The following is a 26779-nucleotide window of genomic DNA, read 5'->3' on the forward strand; positions in this document are numbered from 1 at the left end:
TCAGTGATTTCAAAGTTCACGGATCGGAAGGTAAGTGTATTTTAGACAAATCAGCACAAGAACTTTAAGAGTATTTATTAAATCCATCCAACAAATGATGAAAATTAGAATGGCTTTACTTATTACGACGGGAATTAGAAATAAACCTATTTAAGTAAGAATAAGTAAGTGTAACCAATACCTACTTTACAATCAAGAATAAAGCTGAAAGAAAGTAGCACCGTTGCTAATAACTTATGCCCACAGTGTAAAGGTTGTCCTCTCGTGTTTTACAGGAAGACATCCGCTTCAGAGAACACAACGGAACGGAGAGAGCGCGCCAGCGCTCTAAGCCAGCAGCAGTTCAATTTTTTTTGCCACCGCGCGGTGCCATCACTATCATGCTCAGTTTAAAACCGGAACGTGTATACGGCGTCTCCATTCATTCGGAAAGAGCAAGAGAGTGTAAATATAGTAAAAGTCAATGTAACAGATTCGTTTACTTGAGTGGCAACAGAGACCACTGTCAATCAGTAGTTGACCAGCACTCGTGCTAGCCTCATCGTGCTATTTCAAGTGACAAGTACAGCGTGTCCGATTGAAATACGGTAGAATATTAAATACAGAACAGTGACTATATGAAGTAAAACTTGAATCGCACTGATAACTTTTTCATTGACTGGACAACGAATAGATTAACCTCGTAACATATGGCGTTGGTAATATTTTCGAAACCAGGGTGATTAAAAGAAGAGTATACGTAGTGTAGTGACCGGTGGTGATAAGTTTACCAATATAAATAATACAACAACAAACAGCAATGCCAATGTTGATAAGAAAAATCTAGGAGTCTAGCCCTTCGGCAATCCGGGAGTGGCTCAGTTCATCTTTAGCTGGCATAAGGCAAAACACTTATGTTTCCGCTGAAGCGTAAAGTTTTTGGTTGAAAAAGCTGAATATGCAAAACCTTATCGGCTTGTACTGAATGCCAAGCAGTATTAGTATTGATAAACATTCGGCCATTAGCCCTGCATATCCAGCATTGCATGTGAAGCTGTTGGCTCGAGTCCGATCTCTGACGAAAATAGTACGCAAATCAACAATTTAGAAGCATCATCTGTTGTGTTTTCGTTATAGCAACAGTTCTAGCTAGCTAGTGGACAGTTGGGCGCCGCAAGTTCGCTACATTTATTGTGTAAAAATGAGCGGGGAAGAAGTCGAAAAGGATGTGTCACGGGTGGAAAATGGGACAACGGCGGCAGCAGCAGCTGCAGCTGCGGCTAATGGCGGGAGTGAGCAGCAAGGGTATGAAAATGGAAAAATTATCGTTCGTTCGTCTCCTGGTGATCTGAAGCAAATTGTCCTGGATGGATTGGAGAAAAAAGGCGACCGTGGTGTTTGGTTATGGTAAGTGTAGTGAGACGTTCGGTATGTTTCTACGCTGCATGCTAAATCAACCAGACTGAGCGCTAGTGTTGATGTAGCGTTTGAATCGTAGAGTAGGAAACACGTGTGCGACGTGAGAAAAAATGAAGCGTATCGTGACTGCGTTTAGTTAACAGAAAAAGATAGAACGGAGGAATATATTTAGAATGAAAATCATTGAAAATGTGAAAGCGCGTTAATCAAGTGTACCCAGTTATGCTGAAGGTATGCCGCCCATTGATTGTATTATTTTTCGAACAAGCCGAACCAGTAACATACCTACTTTTACTTTTATTTCTACAATTTCGGTTACCACTCATGTTTTTATTTGTTTCAATTACTAGTTACTCATTGCTGTTACCAGGTAGATAGCTTTAGAATCGTGTGGCAACAAGCCGACTGATAGGAACATAATTTAAAAATAAATTTACAAGGAATGTGTCGAAAACTTAACGAATATATTTTCGGCGTACGACCGCTATTATATATTTATAATTACCTTTAGCGGTGTGTGAAGCAGATGCTAAATTTATTCAATTTTGTGAAATAAATAGAAACTTTTCCAATTCGATATAACTAGAATGACTTGTTTTAGTTTAGATCAAACCATCAATGTTTATTCCTCAAAAAACGAAAATACTTTCACTTTCGAAATAAGTGATTCATGTTAACAAACCGCGCGCGCACGGCTACAAAACATGGCGGTGTGCGGGTACTCCGGACCCGGACTCGGTTTGACGGTCTCGAGTCTAGACTGTCTGCCTTGTGCCAGTGTTAGTGTCCAAGGTCGTGGTTTAATTATACGTTCTACCCAGTTTCATTTCTTTCTTCCTACATTTGCTGCATTTCTTCTCAATGTGGCGGAAAGGAATGTCGAAGAAAGATTACAGCCGAACCTAATCGTGCAGTTTGATTGTAAACTCAATGCAGAAGTTGTGTGTACAATCTTTTACCATGAAAAACAAATCGTGAATTCTTGACAAGCTCGGAGTTGTTTACGTATAATGTATAGAATAGCCAGGGATCCAATATCACCGATGCAATTAGTGGGATGTACAAGCTATTGTTGAACATATTCAAATAATCAGTGAAGGCCGCAAACATCATAAATCGTTGAAAATGAATTTGTGAATCCAGACTGCTATCAAAACTACAGCATTAAACGAAGCTTGTGCTTGACTGATTATTACTTTTGCATGTTCGTTGTTTGCCTTGATATTTGCCAGCAGAGCTGTACAGTGACGGATGAAACCATTGGGTGGATGCTTCAGCCATAGTGTGTCTAAAGAATCCGATAGTACGATTTGAACCTGTTTAGTCACTGAAATAAAATTTTAAATATTCTTTTACAGAAAGTATAATCTGCTTGAATAAGCTTAGTTAATTATTGATCCATGTCCGCCGATATTGCAGAACAAAAGGATGAAATCACAGATTTTACTACTTTTACTTGTCGCTAGGACAGACTCTGATCAACAGCCCAGATATCGTTGGCTAAACTGCGTCCCCATGAGCCTCTGGGCAACTCTGGATCTGCCTCTGCTTTGTTATCCTTACGAAATACAGTCAAGTGTCAAGGTGTGTTCGAACAACTTCCACTTACGTTTTCGGATTCCTGTTGCTATTGGCCATGGGTGACTTCGACGACGGAGTTCCTTATTGGATATCCAACTGTCGCCAACTACCAGGCATGAATGAGATATCCCAGGCATCACCTAATAAATATGGCGTTGGAAATTTGATATGAGCGCCAAATGTTTCGCGGACCTGCAAAGGCCCCCAGGCCTTCCTGATATGTGTGGCTATATCAACCTTGGAATGATCATCGGGCGTTGTCTAACTACCGAAATATTAAAAAGTTTTCAATTGCTTAACCTATTGCCTGGAAGCTCTCGAAGAGGTTATCTAGCTTGCTCTGCATGGTTTTGGGAGCGCAAGTCAATGTCGTCAGCCAGATCAAGGTAATTTAGTAGTTCCATCCTTAGAGGATTTTAGGGCAATCTTCGATTGGATTTACTATCCAACTAGTATTTCATCCATAACGATTAGAAAAAGCAGCGGTGATAAGACGCGAGAACGCCTCGAGCTTCGATCTGATGGACTAACTTATCTAGAACTCCTCTGCGTCCCAGATGTTGTCGTTGTTGGATCGGTCAAACGCTTTTTCAAAGTCAATAAACATCAATTCCAGAGAATCCTGGAATTTCTTGATCCGCTCTAATATGATTTAGAACGCTATGACATGGTTTCCACATGATCGGCCAACGTAGAACCCAGATTACGGTCTCCAGAGAGTAGCGTCGATCTTATCCAGGATCTGGTTAAGGAACAGCTTGCAGAATACTTTAAAAGTAATGCAGAGTAATGGGATGTCATGCCAATACCCGCGTTCAGTAAGGTCTTCTTTTTAGGGACTTTTAGCAATATGCCAAATTATGTACATTATTTTATCCTATTAGCCTATTTATTTATACTAACGAGCATTTCATACTGAAGACCCGGAGTTTGAAATTGTCTGAAATTTGAACCATTCTAAATTTAAATCATTCTGAATTTTGTCCTGCTGGGCAAAAGCAAAACAAACCAAAACCTCGGTGCTACACCTTCTCTGCCCATAAATGAAAAATTGGCTAATAGGCCATTTTTTCCAAAATTGAGATCATAATATCACACGATAGCATACACTCCAACCAATGTTCCCACGGAAGCCGATTGTAAAAAAATGTATTTTTGGAGGCACAGGACGTAAAACAATTTTGGCTAATATCCAAAATAAATGAGAAATTGTCTAATATCCATAATGGGTTCAAACCGCATGCGCAGCAACCGATGTGCTCTTATTTTCCATCACACATTAAAACTGATCATGTCATGTGGTGGTTTCAGACGTAAGGTTAGCAATCGCAAAGTTTTTGGATCGAATCTTGTTATTTTTTCACATTTTATCTTTTTTTACAATCTAGACGGCAGGATTCGCGGCTTCCATTAATGACGGCATGGAGTAGCTGCTTCTTCCTTCTGGCTTCAAGCGCTGGAAGCACACGCTTCGTTGGCAACTTCTCCGGGGTGCACGGATTACTTGTTTCGTCGTCCACTTCGTCTTCACTGGTGCTTCCGTACCGTTTTAGGTAGTTCAAAGCCATTTTGTAGGCTCACTAACACGAAATAATTCATAACGTATGGACGTTAGCCAAATTTGCTCCCGAATTGTAAATTCTACTTGTGTTTATAAATGAAAAACTGGCAACTGCGGTAAAAACGTCCGGCGGAGGGAATTTGGCCACATCTATCGCTGTTTGAACTCAACGGTGTAGCTCCGGCGTGTATGAGGGGCAATATGCACATTAAACAGGTTGCCATTACCGCGTAAAACATCTTTTACAGACAAAAGTAACAAAATTGCATTTTTCTCTAGTTCATGTCGGTGGCATATTAGCCATTTTTTCATTTATGGGCAGTTCTGAGCTTGGCCCGCTGATTGATAGACTTTGCAATCAGCTGTTAGAGTACAAGGGAATTTCGAATATGCAACGATTGACTTATTAAGACCCGTGTCGTACCACGAGGCCCTGTTCGACAACGTGTTCCAACAATCGGTATATTCCGATTCGCATTCATTGCTTAAGCTAGAATGCTCCGTCCATTGTTTCTCCGCACAATTGACGTCAAAGTTGCAAAAATTAGGATTAGGTATATGGGAAATATAGGATAATTTATATATTTCGGACTGGTGTTACGTGATACTCTATTTTGGACATTTCTATTTGATTTTACTGTAAACGTCCAAAATAGAGTACGCATAACGCCTGTACAAAGTCGGCGACATGCACATCAAAACACGTCTGGGAATGTATTCAATCACTCCAAAAATTATCTTGCCGTAACCAAGTCAACTTATATTGGGTCCCAGGTCACTGTGGAATTGATGGAAATGAAAGGGCTGATGCGCTTGCAAGATTCGGATCTTCTCATCAATTTATAGGACCTGAGCCCTTTTGCGGCCTATCTGCTTCTGTTTTAAAAATGGAGCTGAAGGCATGGGAATGTAGGAAAGTGGAATCAAATTGGAATAACACCTTCAATGCTAGGCAGTCGAAACGATTTATCTCTCCAAACATTTCTATGACTCGCAAAATACTGGAGCTTTCAAAGAAAGATCTAAGCATCTATACTGGTCTAATAACAGGACATTGTCCGAGCCGCTATCATCTGAAGCAAATGGGAAAACTTCAAGATGATATATGTCGCTTCTGTGGCATAGAAAAGGAAGACTCGGAACACCTGTTATGCCGATGTCCGGCAATTTTGAATAAAAGATTAAGGTTCTTCGACAGAGGGCTGTTAGAACCCTTTGATATTTGGAGGACAATTCCCAGTACGGTAGTGCACTTTATCCGAAATGTATCACCGGACTGGACAAATGCTATTAGTCAAACAATGACGGTCGCTTCTAATAGTGGTGCGTCATCTTGACAACATAGCTATAGTAAAATGGGGGATATATCACAATAGATCAAACAAATGGTCGCAGTGATAAAAATACCCAACATGGAAAAAAAAAACGCCTGTACAATTTATAGTGAAATTTAATCGTGGAAAGTTTTTTCGTATTTCACTACGATGCTCACAAGAACTTTAGTCAATTATGAATGTCTGAGCAGTCGAGAATCTGTCCAGAATTTTTCTGGCCATGAATCTGAGATTTTCTGTCTACGTGGCTTAACACATTGCAAGTGTACTGAAATTGTAAATACCTCTAAAAAACGAAAACGGGTCAGCCTAACAGCAAACGGCAAAATAAAACACAATAATGTATAATGGCGTATAACTAATCTGGTTAATCCAAACAAGCCTCCATGCTGATTTGTTTGTGAACGTGTTTATAATTTCTGAGCAATTTCCAATGTTGACTCTATTATGGTTAGCAATTTTTAGCACAATTGGTGTTCAAATGAAGGCCAGAAAAAGTGTGTGTGTGCGTGTGTGTGTTGACTAATATTAATGCTTGTTCACTCTTCGGTAATAGCAACAGGGTCGTTAATTCAATCAAGCAACGGAAGCTTCAGTTCATTCTAAAAATAACTGTTCTTTAATCACACGATTAGGCTATTGAGTCGGACGATTAGGGAAATACATTCTTATTATGGTATGTACGACTCCGATTATGCTGGTGTGTTGTTTATTGAAAACTACGAACTGAAAACAGTTCTGTTTTGATTACGAATGACAGCTGGCAGGAAACTTGGTAGTTCCAGTGGAATTATAAATGGAGGAATGAAAGCTTTATCGCATTACGCCAAAAAAGCACAATCCTTCCTGAATACCCGTTCGATCCCATTTGTACTCAAAAACCACAAGCTGACAAATCTGCCTCAGTGTCGTCCAATCAAAGATTTCTTCGGGATAAAACAACTTCTTGGCATACCTTACTTACACGAAATGCAAACAGTTGAATCAAGAGATGCATTCGCAAACTTGGCATGACGGGCGTAGAACGCTCCTATTCCGACATCAAACGGAAGCTTCGCCGAAGAACCGATTACGGACCGTTTTCAAATGTTCACTTTTTTTAAACAATGGACAATATGTCTTTGATGTCAGTAAATCAGATCTTGTTCAAATATCTTTGTCTTTTTTTGACAGCTTGAGAAATAAATTCCAAAATTTTAACTCTCTAACGGGTAAGACCGTCTATAGACGGCCTTCGCTTTTGGAGCTCCAGAGCCGTATACAAAACTTGTTTTTAATTGGCAATACGCAAATTGTGTTCAGAACAGATTTCTTAACATTTTGATACTAATATCATAACATTCTGACCATGCATTCAAAAGTTATCATCTTTCAAAAACAAAAATTCCGAAAAATTCGGGAAATAATTAATGCGCGAATGGTCCCTTTTTTACTTTTGAAGGAAAAGGACATCTAGAGCAAAATGATTGACCTAAAAAAATTCTATGAGTAAATTTCATGCATTATTTTAATTTTGTAATATATCTGAATTGAAAAAATATCTGGGCAGAGCGTTAGACATGAAAAAAGAAGAAGAGAAATTGCACTTTTTCTTACCTGGCGCTCCTCCAGATAATTATTTTTGCATGAAAATCAGAACTTAAGGTTTTTTTGTGTTTATTTTTATGATAAAATAGCCATTAGCTTGATCGCATCGTTTTTACGGTGTTGCCCGTTAGAGGGTTAATTGTCACCCGTTACGCCTGTCTAAAGGGCCAAAGAGAATTCTGTGTCCTTAGGCGAAACTTAGTTTGAAACTTCTTCTGAGAATTGAAGCTTAAGGCCCCGTACAGAGCAAGAGCGACTGCGATGCGACGCGACTTCGCTCCCATGTTGCTAAATGCACTGTCCTGCTTCGAGCGAAAAAAGGCTGCGCGTATAACTACAGCAAAAAAAGTCCCGTCGTGTTGCAGGTCGCTACCACTCTGGCGTCACCCTAAAACTCACTCGCGAAAAGTTAAGGCCCCCATATACGTATGACACAGGCGTTGCCAGAAATGTTCCTTGGGGGGGTTACAAAAATAATATGACAGCCTAACCGTAAGGAGTTTATTCAGCAAATGGCGAACTATTTACAGTTAAAAGCTATTTTGGTTGTGAGTGTTCTTCATTAGACAAAAAAAAAATCAAATTGAAATAATGGAAGATAAACGGTAAAATTTTGACCTCCCAGTTGGCATTGAGGCACGTTGTATATTCGAATCTCGGCTGGGAGAGGCTGTTAGAGTCCATAGAATCGAGACTTTTCGAAACGCAGCAAGGGTGCTACTGACAACTTATCCTGCATTATCACTCATGAAGTGATCCGACCAGCAGATATCGAAACGAGAGGTTTGATTTTCAGTAAAGGTAGCAAACTTCTTGGCTACGCAGGTGGCTTTGATATTACAGTCAAAAACGCCGTATGAATCTGACAATGTACAATTCCCCTATTAGACCGATAGACCGTGCTCACAGAGGACATATGCGCCCTTACGGATTACATTTGGCGCAGTACAAGCTGTTTGAACCCCGTCCTCCCCGACCTCCGTCGCTACGCCCATTACGTACGACCATGTGAACACGTTGATCGAAAATGTTGGTGAACTCATGCTTGGCCAACAGGCTCGGCTGTGTGTGAGTACCACTAACCAACAAAGAAAAATTTAGGGTTCGGCGCACGACCCTAATGACCCGCCAATATTTTGTTCATTTCCTACCAACGCATGTGTATGAGGGCCTTTCATTGGGCTGCGTACCGACTGCAATCGCGTTTGTTTTGTTTATTATTTTAACATTTGACGATTTACAGTGGCATCTGTTTTAAAATATCTGATGTAATGAATACTAACATGTTCAGCGTTTAATAACACAATTAATTAATGGTTTCTAGTCAAACTCTAGGGATCTAGGGTCTTACCCGCACTGCCCCTATAATGATGCCCCGATGACCAAGCTGTCCAAAGGTCACGAATATTTATTTTTTCGCATCCCATCATAACCGATTGTTCGGTAGCGTCTACCAAATCGGCTTATCAACTCGACTTTCAACATGACATTTATTTTTAGCAATACTGATAATCACCATCATTAAGGTCAGGCCAATTCGGAAGCCCAAATAAAACCGGGCTTTCAACTAATACCTATCTAATATCGTTACTTACCTACTTACTTAGATGGCTTGCCGTCCTTAGACAAAGCCTGTTGAACAAAAATTCTCCATGTAACTCGGTTGAGGGCTACCGCTCTGCAATTCCTCGGACACCGAGTACTCTCCGCCAGATCTCGATCCACCTGGTCTAACCATCTTGCTCGCTGCGCTCCTGGTCGTCTTGTTTCTACCGGATTTGAGGTGAACACCATCTTTGCAGGGTAGTTGTCCGGCATTCTTGCAACATGCCCTGCCCATCGTATCCGTCAAACTTTAGCCACCTTCTGGATACTGGGTTCGCCATAGTGCTGTGCGAGTTCATGGTTCATTCTCCGCCTCCATACTCCGTTCTCCTGTACGCCGCCGAAGATCGTTCTTAGCACTCGTCGTTCGAAAATCCCGAGCACTCGCAGGTCCTCCTCGAGCATTGTCCATGTTTCATGCCCGTAGAGAACAACCGGTCTAATAAGCGTCTTGTACAGGGTACACTTTGTACGGAGACTTAGTCTGCTCGAGCGCAATTGCTTATGGAGCCCATAGTAAGCACGACTTCCGCTGATAATACGACTCCGAATCTCACGGCTGGTTTCATTGTCCGCCGTTACCAGTGAGCCAAGGTAGACAAATTCATCGACTACCTCAAACTCATCGCCATCGATCAATATACTACTGCTCAAGTGGTGTCGTTCGGCCTCAGTTCCGCTAGCCAGCATGTACTTTGTTTTAGACGTATTTACCTTTAACCCAATCTTTTCTGCTTCGCGCTTTAGTCTGGTGTACTGTTCAGCCACCGCCACAAATGTTCTGCCAATAACATAACACCTTGTGGCGCTATGTTGGACAGCAGGCATGAAAGACCATCACCTTGACGAAGCCCTCTGTGTGATTCGAATGAACTTGACAATCCACCCGAAATCCGAACACAGCACTGTGTACCATTCATCGTAGATTTAACCAGTTTGATGAGCTTCCTGGGGAAGCTGTTCTCGTCTATGATTTTCCATAGCTCTTTCCGGTCGATGGTATCATATGCAGCTTTGAACTCAACGAACAAATGATGCGCGAGAACTCTGTATTCACGGCCCTTTTGGAGGATTTGCCGCAGTGTAAATATTTGATCCGTTGTAGACCGACCTTCCACGAAGCCGGCTTGATAAGTTCCCACAAATCTGTTCGCAATCCGTGATAGTCGGCGGAAAATAATTTGGCACTTTATAGGCGGCATAGTATAGCTCGATAGTTCTCACAGTCCAACTTGTCGCCCTTTTTATAGATCGGGCAGATAACCCCATGTTTCCACTCGTCCGGTAGCTGTTCCGAATCCCAAATTCTACTAATTAGTCGGTGCATACAAACGACCAGCTTTTCTGGTCCCATTTTAATAAGTTCCGCTCCGATGCCATCTTTTCCAGCTGACTTGTTGTTCTTTAGCTGCATGATGGCCTCCTTAACTTCGCCTATCGTTGGGGCTGGCACCTCTTCCCCGTTTGCTGCACCGAAATCGCTTTCCCCGCCGCCATGGTTTTCCGCCTGGGCGCCATTCAGGTATTCGTCGAAGTGCTGCTTCCACCTATCCGTCACCTCACGATCGTCCGTCAGAATTTTGCCAGTCTTATCCCGACACATTTCGGCTCGCGGCACAAAGCCTTTGCGGGATCCGTTCAGTCTCTGGTAGAACTTCCGCGTTTCCTGAGAACGATGCAGCCGCTCCAACTCTGCATATTCCTGCTCTTCCAGGTTGCGCTTTTTCTCCCGAAAGATTTCGTTTCGCTGCATCTTCTTCTGTTTGTGTCTTTCTACGTTCTGACGTGTGGCACTGCGCATCTTGGCCGCCCGCGCAGCGTTCTCCTCATCCATCACCCTCCTACATTCATCGTCAATCGTTCCGCTGATTCCGGGCCACATGCCCGATGGAGCTCTCCGCTACACTGCTGATGGTTGTTTTGATAGTGTTCCAACAGTCCTCGAGAGGGGCTTCGTCCAGCTCGTCCTCTTCCGGCAGCGCAGCTTCGAGTGAATGCGCGTAGTTTGCGGCGACGTCTGGCTGCTTCAGCCGCGCGAGAACTAACCGAGGCTGGCGTCGGTACCGAATGTTGTTCACAACGGAGAGTCTTGGGCGCATCTTAACCATCACTAGGTAGTGGTCCGAGTCAACGTTAGCGCTTCGATAGGATCTCACGTCGATAATGTCTGAGAAGTGCCGACTGTCGATCAAAACGTGGTCGATCTGTGATTCTGTCTGATTTGGTGACCTCCAGGTGTACTTATGATGGATTCTGTGCTGGAAAAAGGTACTACGTACGGCCATATTCTTGGAGGCGGCAAAGTCGATAAGTCTTAGGCCCATTTCATTGGTCCGCTGGTGTGCACTGAACCTTCCAATCATCGGTTTGTATTCCTCCTCCTGGCCGACCTGAGCATTGATATCCCCGATGACCATCTTGATATCCTGTTTTGGGCAGCGGTCATATTCACTCTCCAACTGCGCGTAGAATTCATCCTTGTCGTCATTGGTACTTCTGAGGTGAGGACTGTGCACGTTGATGATGCTTATATTGAAGAATCGGCCCTTTCTCAACCTGCACATTCGAGAATTGATTGGCCACCACCCAATCACCCGTTTTCCGCATCTCGCCCATCACTATGAAAGCTGTACCCAGCTCGTGTGTGTTGCTACAGCTCTGGTAGATGGTATGTCCATCTCTGAACGTACGTACCGTTGAGCTCTTCCAGCATACCTCCTGCAGCGCTGCGCTGCGTCGAACTTGCGGCTCTTCAATACACCGGAGAGCACTCGAGTGCTGCCTTGGAAGTTGGGAGATCGGCAGTTCCACGTCCCGAGTTTCCAATCCATAGTCCTTTTTCGTCACGTGGGTCTATTCCGATTGTTCCAGTGCGAATTTCCGTGTTCTTCCTTCCGTGCTTTAGTATTTTTCGTGTTTTTTTTTATTTTAACGAGTAGGGAAATCTGTTATCAGACACCTGAGAAGACAACTCAGGGAGTGGGGTTGGTATCCCGACCCCCCTACTGGGGCGTCAGGATCCAGACCCACTAAAACCCTAGTCGAGTCTCCAGCCTCAATCCCCCCTGGCACCACCTTATCGGTATTACTTCAGGGAAGGGCTATTGTGCTTAACGCACACTCTTAGATAACTACCGGACTTTGGTAGTTAGGCTGTTTATTCGCCGTTGATCGGCTTTCCAGCGGTTTTGTAGCCCAAGTACGATCTGGGTAGCAGCCGCATTGACCGCTCCCCAGACGTCCGAGCTAGAACACATCCGTTGGACTAAGTTATCCGGAGTAGTGTCCTGTCCGCTCACTGCCATCATGTTGCTTCTCACGCCTGCGAAACGAGGGCATATGAAGAAAGCATGTTCTGCAGTTTCCTCAACGTCCACGCATTCAGGACACGCGGGGAACTCCGCATGCCCAAACTTGTGCAGATACTGTCTAAAACAACCATGCCCTGACAAAATTTGTGTCAGGTGGAAGTTATGACTTCGCCGTGGTGCCTGTTGACCCACCCGGATACTTCCGGGATAAGTCGATGACCGGCCTTTTGTGGAATTAGACCATGCCCGCTGTCATGTGATCATCGAGACCGATCTTGTGGTACTCCGTATGCCTCTAGTTCCACGTTGGTTTTTTTTCGTATTGTTCGTGGTGACGGCTTGAAAGCCTGCTACACCAACAAAGCTAGAAACAGCCCTCCTTTCCTGTCAGCATACGACCTTGGCTTCCACCGGGGTTGGTTACCCGATCTCCACCAAAGTTGCTCGTATCCCGGCTGGTACCACGAGGAGATAGGAATAGGAGTTGCTGCATAAGAGGCTATGAACCACTGTAGGATTTATTTTATGCCTACACGTGCACAAGGCACCGACAGTACGCATTATTCAGCCGTTTACAAGTTTATCTAATACCGTAAGCGTCTTATTTCGGCTGTAACCAACCCAGGCCCCTGACAGGATGTCAAATTTTCAAGAATCGTATTAAGCGGACGTTCAGCCAACTATGCCAGATTGCAGTCAAGACAAGCATCAGTAACGTAGTTGCATTTTATTGAACTACATAGCGTTAGAGGTACATTTTGATCATACAATCCGGTTATCTCCGTTGACGCACGCGGGCTACAGCTAGTATCTATATAAATTCCACCCCATTTGCAAGCAATCAGGTTTTAATATACTATTTCATCGCTATGTTCACTCGGCAGCCAGCAGCGTGATTTAGGTCCGCTGTCAAATTTAAAGCCCAGAGCATGCTCCCGCTGTCATACAGCAGCTTGATATAGAGATGCCAAGATGGGTAATACATTCAAATAATAGTTTAGTAAAAGTATTTCAGCTATATTACCGCAAAACCTTACGTGTTAAGAACGATAACAATTACGACGTAAATTTCTGCCTGCACGTTCAAGAACAATTAATTCAGTACCGAGTAGCATTCGACGCCGATGGCTTAGCACATTCACGTGGCCGATGTGCATCATTTAAACGAACGATAACCTGCATTTTAATCGTCCGATGCACATTACCTTGGTTCTACCTTCGCTTGAAACTATTATACACTAAGCGTTCAATTTATGCAAGATTGACAACTGCAACTAGGTATGTAACTTACATTGTAGAATCTTCAGAGTACGCCGAATCACCGCAAAAGTGCCTTTCATGTCATGGGCGACGCCTGTTATGATGGACTGTTTCGCAGAGAACGGATTAGTTCACACGAAGCACCGTGAATGACGATTCAAAAAAGTCTGATATGTTTTTGAGAAAAAATATCTTGTATAAATAGTGTACATATTGTACACCGACAGCCATTCATACTTTGTAAGTACAGTTTAAACCAGTTAAAATGGTTTTAAGTATTCTCCTTTTGTAGATTTTACTTATCCACAAATTGTATAGAATTAATCAAAGGTACAAAATTTATCAATTTCTACCCGTCAAGAGGACACGCAAAAATATAAATAGATATGCGAGCTACTTGCAAATACATCTATACTTAACGTAACAGTCTATCAGCAGGTATCATCAGACTGGTAATCCCGTCATAGACATTGCCAGATAATTTGACTGTCGAACGATACGGTAGGCTCGTGCTAGTGCCACGAGAGAAATAAAAGCGGCACAAAGTGTGTAAATGTTTTATGGATTTATATACATTTTGTATTGGTCTTATTGCGTGATGTAGATTAGCTGATTAAGTAACTACAATTGTTTATTAAGGATTCTTTTACTACCCACTACGTGCCTATCTAACCCGTCAAACATAATATTACTAAAAATATATTTCAACAGAAATTTTTGTATTTGTCCTACAGAGAACGAAAAAATGAATCTCACATTTGACCCAAACTGTAATCCAATATATTTTTTCATTTAATAGAACGTAAATAAATAGCCTAAACTGTTTTTAAAGATATATTTTTACATCAAGCCAAACGTAATAAATAAGCCTATAAGTGCAATACAGTCAAATCTCGTTTTACGTCCGCTATTGGGAGGACGTAAAATAATCGGTCGTAAAAAGAGGACGGTAATTCGAATTTTGAATTTTTGAGATTCTAGTGTAATACATAATTGTATATGATTTGCGATGTTCAACTTATGTGCATGTCAGAAGACGTAATATTATAAGATTTTGTCGAAGTGTGTATCGTTTGCATTTATTTTGTGTAGCGGAGAACGTACAATTTAAGTAGCTTGTTTCGAGATTCGAAAGTTTTTTCATACTTATCATTATCATCTTAACCAACATATACCTATTAACAGGAATGCTAACATGAAACTATTGTCCAACAGATTGTAAACGTATTTCGATATTACATGGTAGTGAACGAGCTGGCAAGCACCTGAATTGGCATAAAAGTTGTAAAATTTTACAGCCTTAAGAAAAGGAATTAGCTACCCAGACTATAATAAACGTATTTGCTTCCGCAATCATGAACGGACGCATCGTTAGACGCTTCGTGTACACTTACTTGAATAGCTGGAAAAAGCTCAGAAGACGCTTTTTCGCCTTTCTTGATAAACGATCTGCGTAATGTTTCAAGTTCTATTTTTAGCTCACTCAAAAGTGATTATAGCAAAAGAAATGCAATCGGGCTACATCACAATAGATTCAAGTAACTACTGGTTGCGCCAACGAAAGACCCAAATATATGAACTTTTGGAAAAAGGTTTTTTATGAAGCCTCCCTTTTATTTTAGATCTTCTCAAGAAACCAAATTATTTGACCAAATCAAAGAAATATGCTTTACCCTGAAAAAAATGTTTCCACTTAAATAGCAGAACTTGACAGTATCAATAAAATCAAATTTTTGATTTCTTCTTATATCACAATGCACTGTCACTCTTTAAAGTGCACAATCACCTGCGTACTGATATCGATTAGTAGACCGTCAACTTTTTATGCTGATTGACGTGATGCAGGTTCCACTGGCAGCTTCCATTCTTGTCGGTCGTTTCGCTGACGCTGATAATAAGCAGTGGGTTGCTGTCAGCATTTTCAAAGTTAAATTAGATTTCTTTTTTTGTTCAGGTTCGCATGGATATTGCAACAGCAAATAATGTCATTTCATCAACAAATTGTCTAACAGGCACACTTTTTCCCCCAGGACACTCTTCATACTGTGCCTCACGCCGAACATCCTCAATGGTTTCCACGTTTCGTCATACGTATTTCTGGGCAAAATGCCGGAGAACTATTACTGCGTAATTCCGAGCCTTTTGCAGAAAGGCTGGACACACGACGAGATTCGGAACATTTCCACAACCGGGTAAGTACAACTGCAGTCATTATTGCACAATGATTTCACCTAACCGTTTTCCCTATTTGCAGTGGAGTGACCAAGAATGGAACGTGTGCAGTCCTAAACTGGGACTACGGTCTTCTGGCGGAGATGAACTACCTAGATGCGGTCGCTTACGTGTCCGGGCAAGAGCGGCCGGATCAGGTCTCGTGTCTTGGGACCCCTGGTTTTGAAATGCATTACGAACAACGACCGGGCGCGTCAATCGTCCCCGAGTGGGATCTGATCTGCGAGCGGACCGCCCTCCGATCTACTGTGCAGGTTGCTTTATCGGTTGGCAAGTTCTTCGGGGCTTCTACCTTCGGTGTTCTCTCGGACAAGTACGGACGAAAAAGTAGTTTTACGGTGGCCGCTCTGCTGTACGTGGTCTCCAGCCTACTTACAACATTTTCGCCTTACTACATATTACTGCTAGTCGGTCGAATCGGATTGGGGTCATCGGCTTCCGGAGTTTTCTATCCGGCATTTGCACTATGTGAGTGTTTGCGTCGTTTGGTTGACACCAATTTAGGTATTTTCAATTCTAGTGACGGAGAACATTGGCGTTCGGCACCGCTCGTGGATGAGCATCGCTTTCAATTTCTCCTACCCGATTGGAATGCTAATCCTTGCGTTGGCAGCTTACTACATAGATCCATGGCGTGATTTGTCTTTAGCTTTAACCATTCCATCATTCTTATTAGTTATCCATCTTTAGTAAGTAGTTAAAACACAATTATTTCCCCCCTACGTGTTTAATTTATTAATTTATATCAATCACCTTTCAGTTTCCTAGTGGAATCACCCCGGTGGCTGTTGAGCAAAGGTCGTGAGCGTCGCGCTTATCGTATGGTCTTTGGTCGCAAAGCTCCTCAAGAGCTCTGTGATAGTGATAGAGAGTTAAGCCCAGAAGAGGTGTCGGCAGCTGCTGCTAAAAATGTAGATGCACCCAAAGTACCTCTAGGTGTACGCATCAGGCAGACATTCAGTGAGTTTACAAAGCTGTACGGAACACCAAAGCTCTGCCGTCGTGCTTTGATTTGTCACTTTACGTGGTGCGTAACATCACTCTGCTACTACGTGACAGGTATGGTATTGATGCTTACCGCTAATCTTGTAATCGCGTCATACAAAATAATCTTTTACTTTTCTAGCGCTTAATGCAGATAACTTCGCCGCCAACAGGAATGTGTACGTTGCTACCACTGGCTCCGTTGATATTGTAGCTTATATTATATCGATGATAGTGTTGGCCTATTTTGGTCGCAAAAGCACTTCATTTTGCTTTTTCCTGTATGCTGGCATTTGTCTGTTGGTGGTTTTAGCGGTGCCCAGGGAAAGCACCACAGTGATAGTTACGTTAGCTATGCTAGGAAGGTTAGGAATTACGGCGGTATATGCAGTGGTAACCCTGCATACCGCCGAGCTGTTTCCAACGGAAATTCGCAACACCGCTCTTGGCATCTGTTCGACGATGGCCCACGTCGGTTCGATCGCTGCCCCCTATATAGTGGATCTACTCGGTCAGCTAGCCTGGTGGATTCCGACGACCATATGTGGTTTTGCGGTGCTGGTTGCCGGCGCCTGCACCTTATTGCATCCGGAAACTAGAGATGCGGCGCTGAAAGATCACGCAAAGCAGGAAACCGATGCAACGGGAGATAAGGAACCTATGAAGCAGTAATATTAAGTTGAGGTAGGCTGGACTGAGGTAAAAATTATGGTTTCTGAAATATGATATAGAAATCGCCGTGGGCGTACCCCACCACCCTCCGCCTTATTCCGGGGACCACTGTAGAAATTCGTTACATTACTTCCATCGACAAATCATTCTAACATGACCCTTATTTTGTTTGTATCACAATAGATTCCAACGTCGGTGCAGCAGATTCAGGAAAGCGTGTACGCACGTGTCCCCACGACGGTGTGGACCATCGCCGTTGGCACATTAGAAAAAGACCGGAATCTCCCTGTCAAGTTAAGCTAGTTCTATTTACATGTACTCAACTAGATGTAGCCATTCTATAAGATTTATCCAATCGCGCACAACATTCCACAATCCGCTCTCGCAAGGGTCACAAACCGGTCCCAGCATGCATCGAACCATACTGCAAGGAATTGCTGCCGTGCTCGTGGAACGTTGCATAATTGCAGCCCTTTCCTAATTTTCTGTCGAAAATTACATATCAGAACCAAACTTAAGAAATACATTTGCCTGCGAATGGTTTTTATTGTAATAAAAGTAAATTGAAAGTAAACAATTGTTTCAAGTATTTATTTTATGCTACTAACTAGTACGCTCCCTACATTACCTATCATTACCTAGTAGCAGTACATGTGCGCTCAAAACTATCGACGGTTTATACCTCGCGACAAAGCCGCCCTTCTCGGTTAAACATTCAGCAATTAAACAACCCGCCAATTGCCGAAAACTACGCGCGTACTGGATGAAGTACTACCTTCCTCTGTGGAGCTAGATGCTTCGACATTGAAAAACGGATGGAGTATGATGCGCTTGGCCGTCAACGAGGCCGCAACCGCGATGCTAGGTGTGAAAACTTCGAGTGCACGAAATGATTGGTTAGACAGGGAATGCCAACAATCATGGCGGGCGTTCCTCAGGGCTCTATCCTTGGTCCGACGCTATGGAAAGCGATGTACGTTGGAGTATTGAAGCTGAACCTCCCCAGGAGTGTGAAGATTGTCGGCTTTGCTGATGATAGTAACTGGCGAATCAAGGGAAGAGGTGGAGGTACTCGCCTTGAAATCCATACATATGATGGAAGATTGGATGGGAGAGAATAGGCTGGCAATAGGTCATCATAAAACAGAGGTGGTAGTGATTAGCAACCGAAAGGCAGTGCAGCAGGCAGGCTTGTTATTTCCTCACTCATTGTGCAAAAAGTGCCACTTTTTTTAAACACAATGAGCAGAACTGCTGTCAGAAATGAGAAATAAATCCACACAAGAAGAAACAGACTAAACATAAACAGAAAAACTGACGCGCAGAAAAAACTTCGTATTGCGCTCTTTAAATGAGAAACTTTCGGTTTTGCTCTCGGTAGCTACAGCAGTAAGCGTGAAAACGAAACAACTGGTGCGCGTACAGAGACTATAGACTCAGAGGCGTCAAGGCAATCAAAAGTCGGTAAATTTTGAATCTTAGCGGAGAATTACCTTTGTTTATAATGGGACTTTCCAGTATGTGCGCGTCAAGAAGCAAATGCATGGGAATTCCAATGTTGCCATATCTAAATAACATTTTTCGCACTGTTTCCGTTGTGGCATGCCTAACCATATGATGCAGTTGCGTTCACGGGCAGCCAAACTCAACTGAATATACTAAATGTAAGAATCATGATTCAACTGCATTAATGGATTAATATTTTTCTGATGGCAATGACCGCTATTTACAATCGTCGTTTTTTCTCAATGCACTACCCATGTTGAAACTACCCGTAGTTGTCATACGTCAGCGCATCGCATCAACGTGTTCAAAGTGTATTAACATTCTGTTGCTCCTCAATGAGTAGCGCAATGTGCGGTTGCTCATACAACCGCGTTAAACAAGAAAGAGAAAAGTCTAAATAAAAACGGAGAAGAATAAACCGCGTTCAAGATTCAGCACAGTTTGAATTTTTCTCTTCTCTTTTCCTCTGAGGAGGAATCATCCCTGGCAGCAGGCAAAGATCTAGGCTTGACGTGAAGCATCTGGGCATGATCATCGACGACCGACCAAATTTCAATAGTCACGTAGATTATGCCTGTCAGAAGGCAGCAAAAACCAATCACAGCGCAAATAAGTATCTTGCCGAACAATTCGGCGATAAATAGTAGCAGGAGGCGGCTGCTGGCCAGTGTAACCACGTCAATACTTAGGTATGGCAGCCCTGCATGGATCTCGGCATTAAGAACGAAGGGCCCTATTCTCACAGTCACCTCACCTAAATTTTTTAGTTGAGAGCACAATTTGCGATTCTCAGAGTCACCTAGGTGACTCCGCTCACCTGGGTGACTGTACAATTCAAATGGGGCCTGTAAGGTGAGGTGAGGGTGACTGTGAGAATAGGTCGGGTGAGAGAAGTAAGGTGGGGTGAGGTGACTGTGAGAATAGGGCCCGAAAATAAATCTATCACGTTTGAATAGCGCGTACAGATTGATGAACATGATTATAATGTCCAAGCTCATCAACCTCTTTCGTGCCAGCTTTACCTTGGGACATGTCCCGGCAAGCTGGTGGAATGTCAGTGTGGTGTTCATACCTAAGGCAGGCAAAAAAGATAAAACTATGCCAAAAGCTTTCAGACCAATTAGTCTGACATCAACGCTTCTCAAGTTGATGGAAAAAATCACGAATAATCACATCCGTAACGAGTTTCTAAGGAATCCTTTACATGGCAATCAACATGCTTAACAATGCGGTAAATCTACGGAAACCGCACTCACTGCTTAGTGACGCTAATTGAGAAGTCGCTTCAATGCCAAGAGACGGCACTTTGTGCTTTTCTTGACATTGAAGATGCCTTCGATAACACGTCCTTCCCTCAATTAACACGGCTCTCCTTAATAAAGGAACAGATCAGCCGACAATGAGCTGGACTGAAGCAATGCTGTCAAGCAGGGAAATCACAGCCTCATTGGGAGATACATCGATCACAATCTCAGCGATCAAACGATGTCCTCAAGGAGGAGTTCTCTTCCCCTTGCTTTGGTCACTGGTGGTCGACGCACTCTTACACAAGCTATCACAGCATGGCTATGAGGTCATTGCGTACGCCGACGACGTGATACTCATTGTCAGAGGTAATTTGACACAGTGCTGTCCAGTCGTATGCAAGGAGCTCTAAACTCCACTATCTCATGGTGCCTACGAGAGGGGCTTAATATAAACCCCTCCAAAACAGTCGTGATACCATTTACTAGGCGGAGGAGACATACTCTTACTCCCCCGATACTGAATGGAGTCAGACTAAGCTTCAGCAATGAAGTTAAACATCTGGATATTATTCTGGATCATAAACTGAACTGGACCGCTCACCTAGACTGTGGGCCCTATTCTGTAAGTCACATCGAGCAACTCGGCTCGACTCAGTCACTGTCGAGTGTCGAGTGCAAGAAGAACATGCAGCATAGCGGCTTAATGCACGACCAAAACAAAGCTAGCTCAGGCGTCACTAGCTAACCGTTTAGTCACTAGCTTTTTGGCGGTGGACTCAGTCGAGTTCCTCGACAAAATCGGGTCGCGTGTGACTTACATAATACCAAAACTCGACTAGTCGAGCAAAGTGACACTCGACGTGACTTACAGAATAGGGCCCTATGCTGTCAAGAAAGCAACAACAGCCATCTGGGCATGCAGTTCACTGTTTGGCAAAACCTGGGGACTAAAACCTCAACTAGCCCTCTGGTCATATACTGCTATTGCACGGCCTAGGCTAACTTATGCCGCTCTTGCATGGTGGCCAAAGCTAAAAAACGAGATGACAGTGCAGGCCAAGCTAAACAAAGTTCAACGCCTGGCATGTTTGTCAGTGACCAACGCCGTGCGCACTACACCAACTGCGGCCATGGAGGCAATGTTATGTTTGCTACCTTTTCATCTTCATGCGAAGAAGGAAGCCGAACTCGGTGCACTAAGGTTTCAGAGGTGTCGTAACATGCTTGAGGGGGATCAAATTGGTCACCTTCGCGTACTAAGGGAGTTCAAACTATCACCCCTAGTAACGACAATTTCTGACTGGATGGAGGCACGGCCTAACATGGATGTTCCGTACAGTGTAATTGTTACTGATCGCGCTGTATGGAGCAATGGAGGGCCTGATCTTCCATCCGGTACCATCTGCTACTTTACAGATGGATCAAAAATTGGGACTTGCACAGGTTCTGGAGTCTACGGAACTACGGACCAGCAATAAAGGAAGCTCTTCCACTGGGCAAATGGCCCACCGTGTTCCAAGCGCAAGTATATGCAATATACATCTAAAACGAAAGTATAGGTATGCTAAAATCGGAATCTTCACAGACAGCCAGGCTGCACTACTGGCACTCAAGTCCACCAAATGTTCATCCAAATTAGTTTAGGAGTGCAGCACAACCTCGAGGGAGCTCTCCCGCCAGAACAAAGTTTCATTATTCTGGGTGCCTGGACACTGCGGAATCGAGGCCAATGAGCTTGCCGACAGCCTAGCGAGACAAAGATTTGCTCATCAGTTCATTGGCCCCGAACCGTTTCTGGGCACCTCTATATCCGCTGTCAAAAGCGAATTACTGACCTGGGAAAAGCTAGAAATAGCATCCAGTTGGTATAAAGCGCAGGGCTGTAGATAAGCTAAACAGTTTACCTACCCAGACCCTGCAGTAGTTAACAAACTACTCAGCTTAACGTGCGCACAATCATGGAACTCCTCACCGGACATTGTCCCACTCTTTACTATTGAAAGAGAATTGACAAGGTCTTAACCGACATTTACCGCTTTTGCAATTTAGAACTAAGTTCAGCGCACTTGCTCTGCTCCTGTGAAGCTCTTGCACCTGTGGAGGTTCAGCTTCTTCGGAAGCTACCTATTAACTCCACACTCAGTATGGAAACTTCATCCCAAGAAGATGGTTGGTTTTATTAACCATGTAATTCCTAATTGGGGCACAGTCTTACAACCCAGCTCAACTCCATCAATGGGTATGAGCAATCCGTAAACTGTGTACAGCAATCGGGACCAACTTACAAAAGACAATCTTCGTGACTGTCGCAGTGGCATTTGTGAACCCAGTGCCCTTCTGGCATACAAAAAAAAGTGAGCGCCTACCGCACCATATCACTGGAAGCGGACTGCGTCATTGCCGGCATGATCCTCATTAGATTGGTATTGGAGGAGGATCTAGAATGCTATAGAAAAAGAGGCCTCCGCGGAGCTCGAAAACGAACACAGGTAGATACATTACGTAAGTGGCAAGTAGGATGGGAAAACGCAGTCAATGGAAGATAGACACATCGACTGATTCCGAATGTGTTCACGTCCTGCATGACCAGGAAACACGGGGAAGTCAACTTCAACCTGACACAGTTCCTTTCAAACCAAGGTTGCTTCAGGAAGCGCCTGCATAGATTCGGTCCGCGGAGTCACCTCTCTGTCCGGAGTGCGTTGACTTAGAAGAAACACTGGAGCACGTGGTGTTTGACTGCCCACGATTCGGGGCAATGCGAAGCGCAATGTTTGCCACCAGAGGTGGGAACTCCAGCCCAGATAATGTAGTCCAAAAAATGTGTCGTGACATTCACACGTGGAATGTAATCAGCCGAACCATCACACAAATCATGTCGGCGCTGCAGCGAAAATGGCGCGAGGATCAAGAGTCGAGTCCTTAAATAGAGTCTCGTGTAATCGGGGAATGTTTCACCGTCGGGGAACTTCTCGTTGGAGTAGGGTTGCTCCACCGCCGGGAACTACTCGAGTCGACGATAGTAGAGTGAAAGTTGAAAAAATAACAACACTCACGGAAAGAAATTCTTCTGTGAAGGGATGGACGTTAAGTTGGTCGCCATCCCAGCATCGGTGCACGTCTCGACAGGTGTACGGAGCAAGGTAGAGACACAGTGTACAGATTATGTTGCAACCGCAACGACATTGGAGAAACAATCAGCGAACTATCCATCCCGATTAGCATTGTCTCGACAGATGCATCGGTGGAGTGACAAGCGCGACGGAGCAAGCCAAGCTTGGACAGAAACACTACAAAGGCGGCCGTAAGTGGGTGAATGTTATGTTGGTCGCTATCCTTGGAACGGTTCGCGTCTCGACAGGTGAAGTGGAAGTGCATTGGCGAACTCGACGGGGCAGTACGTATCCCAACAAGAAACCATGCGAGGGTGGCCGTGAGCAGATGGAAGTCATGACGGTCGTCATCTCTGGATCGGCACACGTCTAGTCAGGTGCAAGGAAAGTGGACGGTGCAGGAGCATGTAGTAAAATCAAGGATGGCAGAGCCCTGAGAGGGCGGCTGTGAAGGAGTGGTCGTTATGACGGTCGCCATCTCCGGACCGGTTCACGTCTCGACAGGTTACGGAGCAATGTATAGACACAGCCTCCCCCCCAAAGTAATACTTAACAATAGTTCCGGAGGGGGGGGGGGGGTTCAGGTCAGACGCCCTTGAGGTTTTTAGTGGGTTAGATTCCCACACTGTGCCACATACATCATTAATGTGCTTGGCATAGAGTTTCCTCACGTAAACGAAAAAACACACGCTCTCACACACACACACACACACACACACACACACACACACACACACACACACACACACACACACACACACACACACACACACACACACACACACACACACACACACACACACACACACACACACACACACACACACACACACACACACACACACACACACACACACACACACACACACACACACACACACACACACACACACACACACACACACACACACACACACACACACACACACACACACACACACACACACACACACAGATACTGCTGCGCTTCGATGTAAAACAAAGAGAATGAGAATTGAGATTATTCGCAGAGCACGGCATAAGCCTGGTCATGGAGGCATAATGGGAAGTTTACACTTCTTCAATCCAAAGGAATCTCCATTTGAGTTCTTCCTTGAGTTTGCTGAGCTTTATATCAGATAAGCCCGAGGTGGTGTTCCAACTACAGAAATTCGACAGTACTTACAACACGGAAAGAATATATTATTAATATACACATTAAAACAACAAAAAAAATCATGATTTGGCATTAAATGAAACTAATTGTTTTATTTTTGATATCAAAAACGGTATGCATCCAACGATGTTGACCCCTTGTCATCTAAACAACAAAATTGTAAGTGCTATAAGCGAGTACAAGCTCAAGCTTACGCTTTCTGGAAATGTAAATTTGGCTATACAAATGAATAACAGCTAGTCGGTCTTGCTAGGAAGACGCACTATTTTTTACACAGAATAAGAAGCTTTACTAACTAAAGTTAAATAAAAGAAGAATATCATGAGCAATTTTAATTTAACTATCCTGATATGATCTCGTTGATCCAATTCCAATAAAATCCAACATCAGTGTAGACTTCGGGCGACGCGGGAACGCCACACCCAGCGCCATAGGAAATGATGCCACGAAGGATGTACGAGCTGTTTCTCTCGAGAGACATTTCCCACGGCGTGGACAGTCGAGGTCGGCACACTAATCCTCCACCGGAATCTCCCTGCCAAATGGAGGAACTAACTCGATTAATCAATCCACCAAGGGATATAGTCGAACACTTTTACCCGGCAAGCATCGGCATAGCCAATAGCGCAAAACATTCCCGAATCCGCTCGCGAAGGAGCTACTACCGGGCCCAGCATGTCCGTGCAATCTTTGTGGCCAAGAGGTTGCACCGGCCCGAACTGCAAGTCATCGCTACCCGCACCGTAGAACGTGGCAGAACCGTAACCATAGATTAGGCACTCTTCTGATCCAAACTCGTCTTCCGTGGCTTCCTTTTCCTGTCCGGAATCACCGATTAGGTTCAAAACGTGTGAATTATATTCTCCGGTGAGTGCTTTCGAAGGTAATGAGAGTGTTTCTTCGATCGTGTCGTCTAACACATGGAAACTATCGTTCCAAGACTCCAAACGAAGCAATGCTATATCTCCAGCCAATGAGATTCTATGGACAACAATTAGAATTTGAAATATAGTTTCATACATCCAAAATTCTCCTTTACTCACCGATTATAGTCAGGATGAGAAATCTTTTCTTCAACTAAATACAGGTGATTGTGGCTGCTCTTGTTTAGAGACAGTCCTCCTACAAACGCATATATCGTTCCGATTTCACTGAAGGATATGAAGCCACGTTATTTCTATGCAAAATTAAAGGAATAAATCTGTCTGCAGCAACCACTTTCAAATTGCTTGATCGAACTGTTTTTCTCGCAAACAAAACTCTCGAAATAAAGACAAACACGGTTTGAGTTACGTTACGGGTTATCCATATCCGTCAAATTTCTTTCCTTTGTGGAACTTTAGACAAACTTTGTAACCGATATACCGAAACAACTGTTGTAATCTTTTACACTCAGATACATACGATCAAACATATTTTGAAAAATGATTCTCAGAGAATTTTTCAACATAAACACTCACAACCCAACGACGCAGTGGTTCGCAGTTACAATCCATCCGTTGCCAATATACGTTCCACCGCAAAAGTGTGACAGACCACTAGCCTGGTTGGCATGCTGTAGCGATACGGCAAATTTAAACTGATCAGTTGCTCTTGGAACTATTCCATTCACGATTGGCCAACAAATCGAAATCCTGACGCGCAGAATAACAAGGAACACCACTGATTGAAGTAACATGGACGTAATCATTGCTGCTTTGGGCAGCGGGCAATTCCTGGACTTGAGTTCACTCTGTTTATATCACCGGGGAACCGAAATTCCAAACATCGCTTTGGAAGTTTTGAGTTGACGATCAAGCGTTCAATGAATGAAAGTGCTTATTGTTTCATCGAAAATTACAAAAATCATTCGTACTTTAAAAGCAACTGTACAAACAAGCGTCGTTTCGTTAGCTTGAGGTACGTGTGTTCATGTTTATGTTATTTAAACTGGTACGATAAACGGTAAATTGGATTACAACAGATACACAAATGTTATTTTGAAGTTCAATTAATCGAAAACTCCAGCGCTAACCCTATTTTTTATATTTAATAAGCCGCCATTTCGTCAAAAATGAATTCCTTCGATCAATCTATAGATAATATACCTATTCCTATATATTCCTTTTTGGTTTTTCGATTTCCGAAGATTCAATTCATAGATATCGTGCTCACCGCAAGACGCCTTATTTTAGAAGAGTACAAGGAAATTTACTATAGCAGCTATTTCAATAACATTTTTCAAAAACAAAA

General features: G+C 43.4%; 2 protein-coding genes across 2 annotated transcripts; one reads left to right on the forward strand and one right to left on the reverse strand.

The window, feature by feature from the left end:
- The first annotated feature begins 561 nt into the window (after positions 1-561).
- LOC128738622 (organic cation transporter protein) lies at positions 562-18060 on the forward strand. The gene is made up of 7 exons (XM_053833913.1): positions 562-1386; positions 15668-15829; positions 15892-16337; positions 16390-16558; positions 16630-16928; positions 16996-17537; positions 17709-18060. The coding sequence occupies exons 1-6, from the start codon at positions 1181-1183 to the stop codon at positions 17523-17525; spliced, it is 1812 nt and encodes a 603-aa protein (XP_053689888.1). The 5' UTR covers positions 562-1180; the 3' UTR covers positions 17526-17537; positions 17709-18060.
- A 6558-nt stretch (positions 18061-24618) lies between these two features.
- On the reverse strand, positions 24619-26556 carry LOC128742272 (putative trypsin-6). Its single transcript, XM_053838580.1, has 4 exons — positions 26008-26556; positions 25591-25698; positions 25147-25528; positions 24619-25082 (listed from the first exon to the last, which is right to left on the reverse strand). The coding sequence occupies exons 1-4, from the start codon at positions 26235-26237 to the stop codon at positions 24888-24890; spliced, it is 915 nt and encodes a 304-aa protein (XP_053694555.1). The 5' UTR covers positions 26238-26556; the 3' UTR covers positions 24619-24887.
- Positions 26557-26779: the final 223 nt, after the last annotated feature.

The sequence above is a fragment of the Sabethes cyaneus genome, chromosome 1, assembly GCF_943734655.1.
Source record: "Sabethes cyaneus chromosome 1, idSabCyanKW18_F2, whole genome shotgun sequence".
Taxonomy (NCBI): Eukaryota; Metazoa; Arthropoda; class Insecta; order Diptera; family Culicidae; genus Sabethes; species Sabethes cyaneus.

What these genes read in the sequence shown, in the direction of transcription:
- LOC128742272 (XM_053838580.1), bottom strand. Translation starts at nt 26,237, where the DNA reads ATGATTACGTCCATGTTACTTCAATCAGTGGTGTTCCTTGTTATTCTG. An exon ending in TCTCATCCTGACTATAATCG is followed by an intron (nt 25,529 to 25,590) that starts GTGAGTAAAGGA and finishes TGTTGTCCATAG; the next exon opens with AATCTCATTGGCTGGAGATA. An exon ending in GCTATGCCGATGCTTGCCGG is followed by an intron (nt 25,083 to 25,146) that starts GTAAAAGTGTTC and finishes TCCATTTGGCAG; the next exon opens with GGAGATTCCGGTGGAGGATT.
- LOC128738622 (XM_053833913.1), top strand. Translation starts at nt 1,181, where the DNA reads ATGAGCGGGGAAGAAGTCGAAAAGGATGTGTCACGGGTGGAAAATGGG. An exon ending in CTATCCGGCATTTGCACTAT is followed by an intron (nt 16,338 to 16,389) that starts GTGAGTGTTTGC and finishes TTTCAATTCTAG; the next exon opens with TGACGGAGAACATTGGCGTT. An exon ending in TTATTAGTTATCCATCTTTA is followed by an intron (nt 16,559 to 16,629) that starts GTAAGTAGTTAA and finishes ATCACCTTTCAG; the next exon opens with TTTCCTAGTGGAATCACCCC.